The sequence below is a fragment of the Eleginops maclovinus genome, chromosome 5 (assembly GCF_036324505.1).
Source record: "Eleginops maclovinus isolate JMC-PN-2008 ecotype Puerto Natales chromosome 5, JC_Emac_rtc_rv5, whole genome shotgun sequence".
In the NCBI taxonomy this organism is placed as follows: domain Eukaryota; kingdom Metazoa; phylum Chordata; class Actinopteri; order Perciformes; family Eleginopidae; genus Eleginops; species Eleginops maclovinus.
Window position 1 is genome coordinate 2,298,843 of NC_086353.1, and position 13,255 is coordinate 2,312,097.

The window sequence follows — 13,255 nt, forward strand, 5'->3', positions numbered from 1 at the left end:
AATAACATTGATAAGAACTTTATTTAATTATGAGCTGTTAATAGATACAGATAATAAAATAAAATCAGGATAACTGATCAGAAGGAACATCTTTATGGAGCTTACTTTATTTGTACATCCCGTTTATCGCGCCCTGCAGTACACATGTCTGACCACATGAGGGCAGCATAGATCCAATCTGCACATAAATAGAAACCTGATCTTTTGTTTTATTACTGATTCATTATTATATTCTCTCTCATTTGGCAATATGACCATAACAGATTATTATACCATCATCACGATAAGTGTCATTTGTTAGACTCTACAATTAAGATCTAGTTGTGTAGTTGTTATGCAGTAAAAATCATGGCATATAAAATATAATATGGCTGTACACTTCAGTGCAAGCAGGTGTATGAACTTATTATACACGTAAATAAAGTTAAATCAGGTAAATTAACACACATGATGGAATATGCAGAGGAATTAACAGGAATTGAGTTCAAATTGCATGCATTTAAAACTAAAATTAATTAATTTGACATATAGAACTTACTAAAAATATGAGTAAAAGTGCATTAAACCAAATATACTTATGCAAATGTCAAAACAATGAAGTCTTTGATTTAAATTCATTAATTGTAGTAAAAATAGACCATCCTGAGTAAGCGGGACTTGCTGGCGTCTTTCTCTGATTGACGGGCATCTTCGACCAATCAGCGCTCTTGTTTAATACTCACGCGCGTTACGTCATTTGCGTCAGGCGGTGTGTGTTGCAGGCTGGCGGTCAGTTAGAGAAGCTAGCAGCGGCAGGAAGATGAAACAGCGACTTTTACCCTTTTAATTGAACTTTCTATCCCTAAAAACAAGTCCTCTGGATCTGAGCAGTACTCTGGGAGATAGTCTGTCTCTGGCCGAGGTTATCCGGGTGTTCCTCGGCTTTGTTTTTGAGGATTTCCCGGTACTTTGACAGGTGGGTAACTGTTATAGCTCCTTGAGACAGACCTTTTGCTGCAGCAGAAGTGTGTGAGAAACAGCTGTTGTTGTCTGCAGCTTTCAGGGGGATTCAAGTGAAATCTCACAGAGTTTAAACATTATGTGAACTGCTGCTGTGGCATGCATCTGCTTCTGTGTGTGTGCTTGGGTATGTGTGAAAAAAAACCTAAGACATAAGGTACACACACAGTCAAAACACACATATAAAATATATATTAATACCATGTTTACACCACCTTTGTAAATTACAGCTATTGCAAAATGAATACACAGGAATGCAGTTAATGTTAATGCATAATAAAGAAGTTATAAATATATATCTGTAATATTTATAGATGTAAATAGGTAATGCAACATCAGGTAAAAGTGTTAAAATGGTAAGTGACAATATAAAAACATGCATGAAGTGACATTCATAATTGTTCAAATGGAAATAAAATAAAGAGAACACAAAACACTTGCTATTCTTTCTGTTGATACACTAAAAGACCATTAAATGTACACTTACATGACTGTGAACACATTTTAAAGACTGAAAATAAGCATTGAGTTGACCTTTTACACACTTGGTTTAAATGTCAGGGTATGAGGTCACCATTACAGCCTCACTGAGTTTACATCAACAACACATTCAACAATATGGAGATTGAGGATAGTACAGTTGACAAAAACTGCATCAATAAAAACAGAGAGAAGATCTCTAGAAAATGTAATGAGTACAATATTTATACCAAATATATATCATTTCGACCTAAAGCATGCAGGAAATACAGGAAGGTTTGTAAAAATACCTATTTTGTGATAAATACAAATTGAATCCCAAACTGTTTCCAAATGCTGCACGAGTAATACGTTGATCCGAGAAGTGGAAGATATTTTGGGTACAATTTACGATCTGCTGTTATCTACATGTGAAAATTCACTTTCTGAGTTTCAAGGCACATTTTTAAGATGTTTATAAGAAGCGTCACACAACAGTTTCTACTGGTAACAAACGTACACTCTGCAAGTCAGGTTTACACACTAATATTTTACTAAGATTACACATGTTAAGTATTTCTTCCGAGGGGATTGTAGGGAAGCTTTTGTTTATTCAAAATAAGTGCTCAAAGCCCTTTACATTACTGTATTAAATATTAGGAGCAGTTAGGGGTGAAGTGTGTTGCCCAAGGACAAAGCGGCGGTAAGAAAGTCGAATGTTAGTGGACAGAAGTTAAGTTTTCTTTAATGGTGACCCTTAAATTAAGTATAAACAAAATGGAGCTGACATCAAAACTATTCCTTTTTAAATACCACATTTTTCAACAACTTCCCTATATGTTCTGAAACGTATCATTTATAAAGTTTGCTGTTAAAATACCATCATATTTGAGGTCCAAAACTGTTGAATTTGGATGACTTACAGGAGGTCTGCTCCGTTATTAGCTAAGCTCTCTGCCCTTAAACTTCCACAATTTGTCTCATTAGTATTTAATTGATTAGTAGAATAAATGAATTAGATATTTAATTGTCTGTCAGTCGAATAATCGATTGACCAACTCGATGTTTCACTCATTGTTTGTACACTGAGTTCTATTTAAAGCCCACAGAGGGGGGTGTGACGTAGGGTGGGCTGCACAGACAATTACCCACACACACATACACACACACACACTGTCTGTTGTCTGTTTTGATTGGTGTGTGTGTATGTGTGTGGGCAGGCCTTGTGTTGAGCTCGGGGTCAGAGCTTCAGATCTGAGAGCTTCCTCAGCGCTGAGGAAGAGGAGGACGTCTGTTGTTCCCTCACAGCTGACTTCTTCTTTGGGACCATTTTTCACTTTTAAATAAACTCATGGACTCTCTGTGAATCGCTCCAGAACGTTCCGCTGCTTCCTTTCCACAGATCATATCATTACTGTGTCTGGTTTTTTAAAAAGACTGGTAAAATGTCTCTGACTGTAGCGGGTAAGTTCTTTTACACGCTGGATTTTGGGACTTCTTTCTGTGTGTGATTTGACTTTTGTCCTTCAATCACTAACTTTCTGGTTTTCTCAGAGCCAGAATAACTTCATGTTTTACATCACCGACTTTTAAGAGGTCAAAGAACCAAACGCTTCTGTGTTTAAATTGTCTCGTAAAATTCATCATAAAGGATACATGTTGTCCTCTAAATACGAAGGACATTCTTTAATTGAATTTCACTAACACACAATGAGGTCAACTTTCCAAATGGCTTCTTTGTTTGTTTAAAAATGTTGTTTTAATAAAATAACAATTTAGTCTAAATGGAATTCCTTTTTAAAGTTCGCATCACCTTAACTTTAAAAAAAAAACCGTCATCATATATTAGATTTATTTAAAATAAAGATATATATTTTAGATAAATTAGGGATTTAAAGACACAGTATCAAGTGGAACTGCAAATGTGTATCACACTCATCAGGTTTAGTAAAATGCATAAAAATAATTGAATAAAACTTAGTTTGACAGATATTTCTAAAGTCTATCGGCAGTGAATAAATAGACGGGAAAGACTGATAACTTCTTAGTTTCTAAATCAAATTCTATGTTCTTATTTTGTTCCTTTATCTTCTACTGTACGACCAATATTTGAAATGCATAATGCCCATTTATGCAAAAGTACTTTAAATAAGAGCATTTTGATTGAGATATAAGAGATGCACAGCTTCTCTGCAGACATGTTGTACTTGTGCAAGTAAACTATTTCCAAACCTGAAGGAGACTATTTGCTTGAACTGATTTGAGGTCGTTAAGGTCACCTGTAAAGACCAATTGTCATTTAATTAAAAATATAGTTTGTGAAGAAATGAATGAAATATCCTGCAAACTACCTTAGTTTACCTTCTTTATATATGGTGTTTACGGAGAGATGTGGTGCTGTTTTGCATCGGCTATTTCTTCATTTAAAGCCAAGAAATCCATCGGTTTAAATAGCTTTCTGTCTCTAAATACTGTGTGATGTTAAGGTAAAACATGTTTGTCTCTGAGCAGTTTTTGCATGACCTCCAACCTGCAGGTGCAGAATAGTTCTCATGGTTTTTGCCTCTAAAGTAAAAGTGAAATGAAGATTTAAACTGTGTGTCTGCAGACCTGACGAGAGGAGTGATGACGGAGTTTCAGGAGAAGCTGAGAGCGCAGCACGAGGAGTCGATGCACCGCGAGCTCGAGTCGCTGCTCAACACGGCCAACAAGGCGGAGGCGGAGGTGAGGAAAAATAACTCCCAAAGATAAAGAAGTTTATATCTGAATACCTCTTTCCCTGAGGCAAATCTTACGCAATGAAATGATCCAAGTCCAGGCAAGAAGGTTGTTTCGTTTATGTCCAATCAGCAAAAGTGCAATGAAAGATGGTTTTCCTATATTCTTCACCTGCAGCATTTCCTATAGTTCTCCTATGTAGAAAACCATATGCCTATACTGGTGCGCCACCAATAGATACACAATCACCAGGTGCCCAAAGCTACCTTCAAAATAAGAGCCTAAAGAACGACTCCTAACAACTCGACATGTTATTATAGAAGATTTAAACTTCATTTTCTTTCAGGGTTTTCAATAACACATCATCAAAATGCCCCTACATGTAACAGGCTGTAAACAGACTGAAGAATCTTTACCTTTAGAGTTTTATAGATACTGTTTTTACTCACAGACAATCTGACTTACTTAAAATTCAAAGATGTTACGAAAAAATGCTCTCATAAAAATATGACAATTTGAAGGACGCTATCCTCCTCATCAGGATTAATAATAAGTTTGATATAATATCAGATTTGTTCATTCAGAAACCTACGATCAGCCGTAGTACGTAAAACTAAAATGACAGAGTAGCAGAGCCGGGGATTATGGGAAGGCTATGAGAAGAGGCCCACAGATTTGGAGGACACATGAGTGAGGAGGTGTGTGACATTGAAATATCCTTCATGTGAGGATAGTCATGATAATCTGTGGATTTTGAGCTAAACTCCTGGTGGTTCCTTGCACGACTTTATGACTTTAATCTCTGAGGATATTCCAGTTCATCCCTTAAATCTGAGCCAAGATCAAGTGTGTTGCCCTTATCGACTTTAAACCTCCAATTGCCTTTTGTAGAAACCATTTGCCTCTCCTGGTGTGTGTGTTTAGTTCTTATGCATGTGACACTGAAGTGAGTGTAGTGTGAAGCAGCATTTCAAAGTCTTACGTCTGGATTTAAGACCCACAGGGTACCAGGAGTCATGGGCTGATGCAGCCGTCACAAATATTTGTAAAGAGTTGCACACAGAGCCGTCTTATCACACTGATAAAACACACACTCTGTTTGGAGAGAGGTGAACAACCCTGAGATCACACACACACACACGCACGCACACATACACACACACACACACACACACACACACACACACACACACACACACACACACACACACACACACACACACACACACACACACACACACACACACACACACGTAATGCTGCAAATATGTTGAAACAAATATATTTTTTAAAGAACTGTACTGAAATCTTGGCAAATATTCTGCTGATATTTATATTTCCCTGTCAACAAATCCCATGACGAGTAATGTATGCGTAACATCCTGATAGATCTTCCTCCTCTGGGCCACAGAGCTCCATTTTTGTCCGTAAAACTATTAAAAACTCATCAATGAGACTCACTGTACTATAGTTTATCACCATTGGACACACACACTTTAGTTTATATTGACTCACACCACACACACCGTCCTGCTGCCACAAATACTCACTACAGCAGCAAACGTGGATTAATCCGCCGCTGAAAGTAGTCCCCAACAATTGCACTACTTCCTCCTGCTTGTTTGATCCAAGAACCTCAGTGTGCAGCTGTTTCAGGAAATAGAAATTGGAACTATATACCTGTGTTTTAAAGACGTATGGATTCAGCATGAACCAATGAGCTTGTAGCTGAGCCACAGGCAGGAAGTGAGACAGTTTGGAGAGACTGAACAACAAAATGATTGAACATGCTTTAAGATGTTGTTGTGTTTTGTTGCTCAGTTGACCCGTGTGTGTCTGCAGTTCAACTAAACATGTGTATTTATTGGGGACATAGCTCTAGAGACAGTGTATTGAAGTGCTTTGTCCCCATTAAATGAATGTTTACGTTACTTAAAATGTGCCAGAGTTGTATTTACTTCAAACAAAATCATCAAAAAATATCAATTCTCCATTTCCCGATCACGGTTTAGTTTGATGTATCTTCTGTTGTGTTTCAGATCTCCAGGAAAGACTTCGATGGCTTCAAGAATCTCTTCCACAGGTTCCTGCAGGTCAAAGGTCCCTCTGTGGACTGGGCGAAGATCAACCGCCCCCCGGAGGAGTCGGTAAGCACAGACAGCGTCCGGCAGAGAGAGAGGCAGCATGTCGCAATCCTCTCTGCTCTGATCAAGGGTCAGTGTTCAGACAGAGAGTCACACAGCTCTGCAGGACGTCTGGCTGCTCCGTCATAAATGTGACAGAAACACGTCGCTGCGTATTCTGGAGTCAAGTCAGAAATCCTGTCCTTACTCTACCCTCAAGTGAACCCTACTGACGACAGAATATCTCAATATTTTTACAGAACTGATGTATTGGTTGTTAGCTTTTTAGCCGACAAGATACAGAATGGGAATCAGAAGGTTTAGGATTTGCTAGATAGTTCTCCTCTTTTGATTCAGCATTTTTTAAAACTTTGCCTTCAGTGTCTCTATTGTACATTAAAGGGTTTAAATTCAACACCGGGGTTAACAATTAGATATATATTTACAGTAAAAGTTCAGCTTTGTAGTCGTATTTCACATGTAACACTAGACATTTCATGAATTAGCTCCCTAACCCTGATCCAGAGCATCCTCCAATAAGAACTTTATTTATAGTGTTTTTGTAGAATCAGAGGATGAAACCCTCTCTATTAGTCACATACATGCACACAGCAGAGCACACACAGTGAAATTGGTCCTCTGCATTTAACCCATCCTAGTACTAGTAGCAGTGGGCAGCTATTGTGCAGCGCCCGGGGAGCAATGGGGAGGGGGGATTGGAGGTGTCCGGTGCCTTGCTCAAGGACACCACAGCAGAGCCTAGGAGGTGAACTGGGACCTCTCCAAGTAGCAGTCCACTTTCCATATTTCAAATCTGTTCAGGGACTTGAACCAGTTTATCGTGTCATTGATTGTTAATATGCCTCGCTTTAAGGGGTTGACAGGACTTCATTATATAGAGAAAGAGACAAGAATGAACGAATAATTCTGATTAAATTAACTGTAATGTTTTTGCCAACCTTAAGAAATAAAGATAGTCGATTAATAAATCATTTCAAAGTAAAACTATTCCTTTCTGTCATTGCACCAACACATTGACATTTCATTCAATTTAAATAGTTTTAGACCATCAAAAATCACTAGAATAGGGAGGACAATATGATTTAATTCTCAACCTCTTCTTATTTGTGGTCAAAAATCATAGATATCAGATAGATAGAAGTGAGAGCATTCAACATTTCAAAGAAAAGGTTCCAAGGATCAGCATCAAAGGAAACTCAGAGTGAATGAAGGAAACACATCTCTACAGCGGTGGTGCTTTCAAGGAGTGAAATCTGAATCTGCTATAAATTAAAACGTACGGCAGAGAAACAGAGGCAGATTTTAGTTCTCTGCACCGAGTTTAAAAACAACCTCTGAGTGAGCGAGAGGAAAACGATCCGATCAGCTGACCAACATCAAACCTTTGACCGTCCCTGAAACAAGCTAACGAAACCAGACCTGAGAACATCCAGGCAGCAGCCAACTATGTATCAGCATGGTGACATTACACACACACACACACACACACACACACACACACACACACACACACACACACACACACACACACACACACACACCTAAAATACCCGTGCAGAATGAAGGTCAGGACTAAAAATAGCTGTGACCGCAGCAGCATGTGAGGGTCTGGGTTTAGGAGGCGAGGTCGAGCATACGCTCACATTCGTCTCCTGCAGAACCAGTAACACTATACTTATGCAACACACACACGCACGCACGTACACCACACACACACACACACACACACACACACACACACACACACACACACACACACACACACACACACACACACACACATTAAAGGCTGGGCCAAGTCACAACTAAATGAGGAGTAAATGAGGGTGTCTAACTGGGGCTATGCTACCAGAACTGCCATAAAAAAGGGCGGGAAAATGTAAAGAATATCCAGAAAGGGTTGGATATAAATATGCTAAGATATAGAAAGTGATTAACAAACAGTGCAGGTGTAATTTAACAAAATACATAATCTGCAGAATATATGGAAATATGATATGAGGAGATTCTATGTGATGGATTTTAATGGTCAGTAAAGGCAACACAAAGTCCAAAAACGTGTAAATGTATTTATTTTTTGGGCCCTCTAACACCTCTCACACCTCCATCAGTCTGTGGTTTCCGTCCCGTCTCTTTTCTATTTATTCTAGCATCTGTACGTTCATTTTTCGTGTCTTTTTAGCCAACATTACATGTATTTTTTATATGTGAATTTGCAGATTACGGTCACACGTTTAAAGGTGGCCTCCTTCTTTCACAACATAAAAAAAGCTTCCCTCAGGACTATTGAAATATACAGTTGTCTAATAAACAGCTGATGCGTTTCACTGTGCATAGAAATATCTCAGTGGTTATTAATCAGAGAAATCCTTCTGTAAGCTGTCAGTCTGTTCTAGTTCTCCTCACAGAAATGAAAGACACTCTGAGATATATGCCAACAGTGTTTAGGGCTAGCGACCCCTGTGAAGCCCCTTTGACCGTGTCCTTCCCTCTGCTCAGATCCAGCCCTACGAGAACATCAAGCTGAAGGGACTCCCTGACAACATCTCTGCCAGCCTCAACAAGCTGGCTGTGGTCAAACTCAACGGGGGTCTGGGGACCAGCATGGGCTGCAAGGGCCCCAAGAGTCTGATCAGCGTGCGCAACGAGAACACCTTCCTGGACCTCACCGTGAAGCAGATAGAGGTGCAGACGCACGAAACAAGCGCTTCCAGAGCTTCAGAGGGTCCGGTTTAACCTGAACTCTGTTTTTGTTCCTCAGCATCTGAACAAAACGTTTAACGCCGACGTTCCTCTGGTCCTCATGAACTCCTTCAACACGGACGAGGACACGAATAAGATCCTGCAGAAATACAAACACCTCCGCGTCAACATACACACCTTCAACCAGAGCAGGTACAGCACTCTCACACACACACACACACACACACACACACACACACACACACACACACACACACACACACACACACACACACACACACACACACACACACACACACACACACACACACACATCAGAGACATTTATTTATTATTTTGTGTTTCCAGTGTTTTGTATCAGCAGCTTTACAGTAAACTGTGTCTGCCATGCAGCCTTTGACTCTGTGGATCCTGGATCAACATATAAATATCAGCACTTTTATTTGTAACTCTGTTTTATTGCAACTAAAAAAATCCAAATCCAAAGACAAGACGGGTTGCTATCCCTTTTGTGCACCTTGTGAAAAGAGTGAAGGAGCAATGCCTTGTGTTTTTACGCTGCTGTAAAGAAAACACCTCCCAGTTTGGGATCTATAAAATATCGCTTATCTTTTATCCATGTTCCCCCCCGCAGGTATCCGAGGATCAACAAGGAGTCTCTGCTGCCCATCGCCAAGAATATGGGGACTGGGGGGGAGAACGGGGAGGCGTGGTATCCCCCGGGTCACGGAGACATCTACGCCAGCTTCAGCAACAGCGGGCTGCTGGACCAGCTGCTGGCCGAGGGGAAGGAGTACATCTTCGTGTCCAACATCGACAACCTGGGCGCCACCGTGGACCTCTTCATCCTGCAGCACCTCATGAGCCAGCCGGCCGACCGGCGCTGCGAGTTCATCATGGAGGTCACCGACAAGACCAGGGCCGATGTCAAGGTGAGGGCAGGGCGTGGATTATGCTTCCAGCTAAACATATTCTGCTCATTCTCAGGTTCATATCACTGTGTAGCGTCTCTCCTGGGACATGTCTCCATGCTTTGACGTTCAAAAAAAGCACCCTCTGTCTGAAACCAGAGCCCAGTCTGCTCTGATTGGTTATTTGTGTTTGTATGTGTGTACCTGCCCAGGGAAATGAGCTAACATCTGGCATACTCTTCCCTTCCTTTGTCACAAAGATCTACTTCCTGTCTCCTCCTCTCCGCAGGGCGGGACTCTGATCCAGTACAAGGATCACCTGAGGCTGCTGGAGATCGCTCAGGTCCCAAAGGCTCACGTGGACGAGTTCAAGTCCGTCACCAAGTTCAAGATCTTCAACACCAACAACCTGTGGATCTCTCTGCCCGCCATCAAGAGGCTGCAGGAGCAGAACGCCATGGACCTGGAGATCATCGTCAACCCAAAGGTGAGGCTCGCTTTAGGAAATCACTCGGCTGTCATCACTGCTGAGTGGGTAACACTTCCTTTTACATTTCCTAATTATGTTACAGCATCTTGACAGAACTAATGGGTTTAGTGCATTACATTTAGCTGAAGCTTGTATCCAAAGCAACTTACAATCATCGCATTCAACCATGAAGAACAAACTGAAAATAGCAAAGATCCTGCAGGTAGATTGCAGAATACAGATGGTGTTTGATTTATATACTTCCATTTAAGGAACTACAATGCAAGTAAACTAAGTATTGAGCAATTTAAAAAGGAAATGTATCTTCAGTCAAACGGACAATTCAACGTCTTTGGTAAATCATTTCTCGAGATAAATCAATATTCAATTAATACCTACTTTTTTTTAATACATCCATCTAACAAGATATTAATCTGAACATATCATCACTTTTTAATTCATCAATGATCTCAAGATAAAGGTTTAACAGAGGCTTTATTTTCTGAGACAGAATAAAAAATGTTATCATGAAACTATAATTAAAAAGGAGCTTCTTGATAAATACATAAAGTTTCTTCACATTAATTAAGTCATTTCCTTTCAGACTTCATGTAGAGACGGCACGATAATTGTAGCAGGATATATCTTGATAAAAACACTTTGATTTCCTCATCAAGACTCTCATGCCTCTGCAGAAGAGCACCTTCATTTATCTCTTATCTCGATGTGATATCTGCTTAATTCTCTTGTCATTTCAAGAAAGCAGAGTAATGTCTTCAGTAAAATGGAATCATGTTGTTGTTTGTTTGATCAACACAACGTACAGATGTGTCAGAGAGCAGGATATAGTGTCTTGTTAAACAGCAGTTCATTTCCTCACAATATCACCGAGAGTCTCTCCTCTGCAGACGCTGGACGGCGGTCTGAACGTGATCCAGCTGGAGACGGCGGTGGGCGCCGCCATCAAGAGCTTCAACAACGCGCTGGGCGTGAACGTGCCGCGCAGCCGCTTCCTGCCGGTGAAGACGTCCTCCGACCTGCTGCTGGTGATGTCCAACCTCTACAGCCTGGACGCCGGCTCGCTCACCATGAGCAAGAAGAGGGAGTTCCCCTCCACGCCGCACGTCAAGCTGGGCAGCTCCTTCACCAAGGTCAGCTCCAGGGACCGCAGGGGACTACTGAAGAGTCAGGGAGGGGTTCAGATACTACTCTCAGTTTCAACTATTTAATAACTTAGTTAATAACTTTCTAAACTGCAGACTGCTTCTGTTGTCAGCTTCACTTATTTTTAAGTTTCCCTAAACCGAGATCTGCTTTGGTAAATCCGTTTATCATAAGTTTAGGATTTCATCATGTGATCTTAAGATGGAAAACTAAATGTAAAGCGATTTCAAATTCCATAAAAATACTGTTTTCACAAATCTCAGGGGGAAAATATGGATCTACATTTGATCATTTTGTTCCTACAGAAGGCAAAGATGGGACATGCGTCTCGTTAATTGGGGAAAGCAAAGTATTTCCTTCATGATAATTGCTTAATTGTCTCCACAGCTTTAGAAAACAAAACATTGTTTCATCCTGTTTTCCTCAAATCTATTTTTTTCCTCAAGATAAAAATACTTTTATCTTCTGAAACTAACATTTTCTAAATAACATCAAAATAATTGTTCCGTGAAGAACTGAACTTTGATTAATGACGTTGTTTTTGTGAACAGGAATACTTTATTTAATCTGAACAACTCAAATTATTTTGGCTGATAAATACATTGGATTACACATCTAACGTTGAAGCATCGACACGGTCAAAGGGTTTTCTAAATTCCACAATAAAAAAGCCTGAAGTGTTGACATGGTGTTTTCCTCCGCAGATATTTAGGTTTGAACATTGGTCATGTGTTTTGTGTGGTTTTCAGGTTCAGGAGTTCCTCTGCAGGTTTGAGAGCATTCCCGACATGTTGGAGCTCGACCATCTCACCGTGTCCGGAGACGTCACCTTCGGGAAGAACGTCTCTCTGAAGGTGACCCACACTCACAGTCACTCACCTCTCACGACTAAATCATAAAAAGTCCTAGTAATGATTAAAGGTAAAAATACAGAATGCCAAGTCAATTCTTAGAAGTATGCAATAAAAAATAAAACATTTAAAGTCATATTACGTAACAAAAGTGTCATAAAATAGTATGCTTCAAGTAAAACAAATTCAATTCTAATGACTTTTTCGGGTTATTATAGGATATCTATATTGTTTACATCATCCTATGACCATATTTGTAATCTTATTTCTCAAATACTACACTATTACTCTTCTCTCTTGAAGGTTGTACATACACGGTACCGATCAGGCGTTGATAACCTAAAGAAAAACACGTCATAGAAAAGTCTACGTATTTTAATGGTGCTGCATTAGTACCTTAATTATCCTTATACGGATCTGATACCTCCTGTACCTCTGCCAACAATAAACCAGTAACATAACCACACCGCGTTTAATTATAAAACCTCTTTACTTCCACCAGGGAACCGTCATCATCATAGCCAATCACGGAGACCGGATCGATATTCCCGCCGGAGCGATGCTGGAGAACAAAATCGTTTCAGGAAACCTGCGGATCCTCGACCACTGAGGCATTCTGGGAGAAAAAACACACGATCAATCAAGCCTTGAAGAGACTCTGAGATTATTTCCTCTGCTCTCAGCTGATGAACGATCACAGGTTGTTCTAATGTAAAGACAACCTGAAGGGTCAAAGGTCAACGTCTTCCTGTTCCCCTCTGCAGACACCAGAGAACTTCCTGTTACTGAAAGCACTGTGGGGTTTCTGCTGTCAAATAAAAAGTGCAATACAGTCAA

The 13,255-nt window shown here is 40.2% G+C and overlaps 1 protein-coding gene across 2 annotated transcripts; it reads left to right on the forward strand.

Moving 5' to 3' along the window:
• The first annotated feature begins 527 nt into the window (after positions 1 to 527).
• Positions 528 to 13,255, forward strand: LOC134865139 (UTP--glucose-1-phosphate uridylyltransferase-like). 2 transcript variants are annotated; one of them, XM_063884581.1, is made up of 10 exons: positions 528 to 955; positions 4,067 to 4,182; positions 6,216 to 6,323; positions 8,820 to 9,005; positions 9,082 to 9,215; positions 9,658 to 9,955; positions 10,224 to 10,421; positions 11,312 to 11,554; positions 12,317 to 12,421; positions 12,921 to 13,255. In XM_063884581.1, the coding sequence occupies exons 2-10, from the start codon at positions 4,084 to 4,086 to the stop codon at positions 13,026 to 13,028; spliced, it is 1,479 nt and encodes a 492-aa protein (XP_063740651.1). In that variant the 5' UTR covers positions 528 to 955; positions 4,067 to 4,083; the 3' UTR covers positions 13,029 to 13,255. The 2 variants fall into 2 exon arrangements, with proteins under 2 accessions (XP_063740651.1, XP_063740650.1); XM_063884580.1 differs by lacking the exon at positions 528 to 955 and adding an exon at positions 2,666 to 2,922.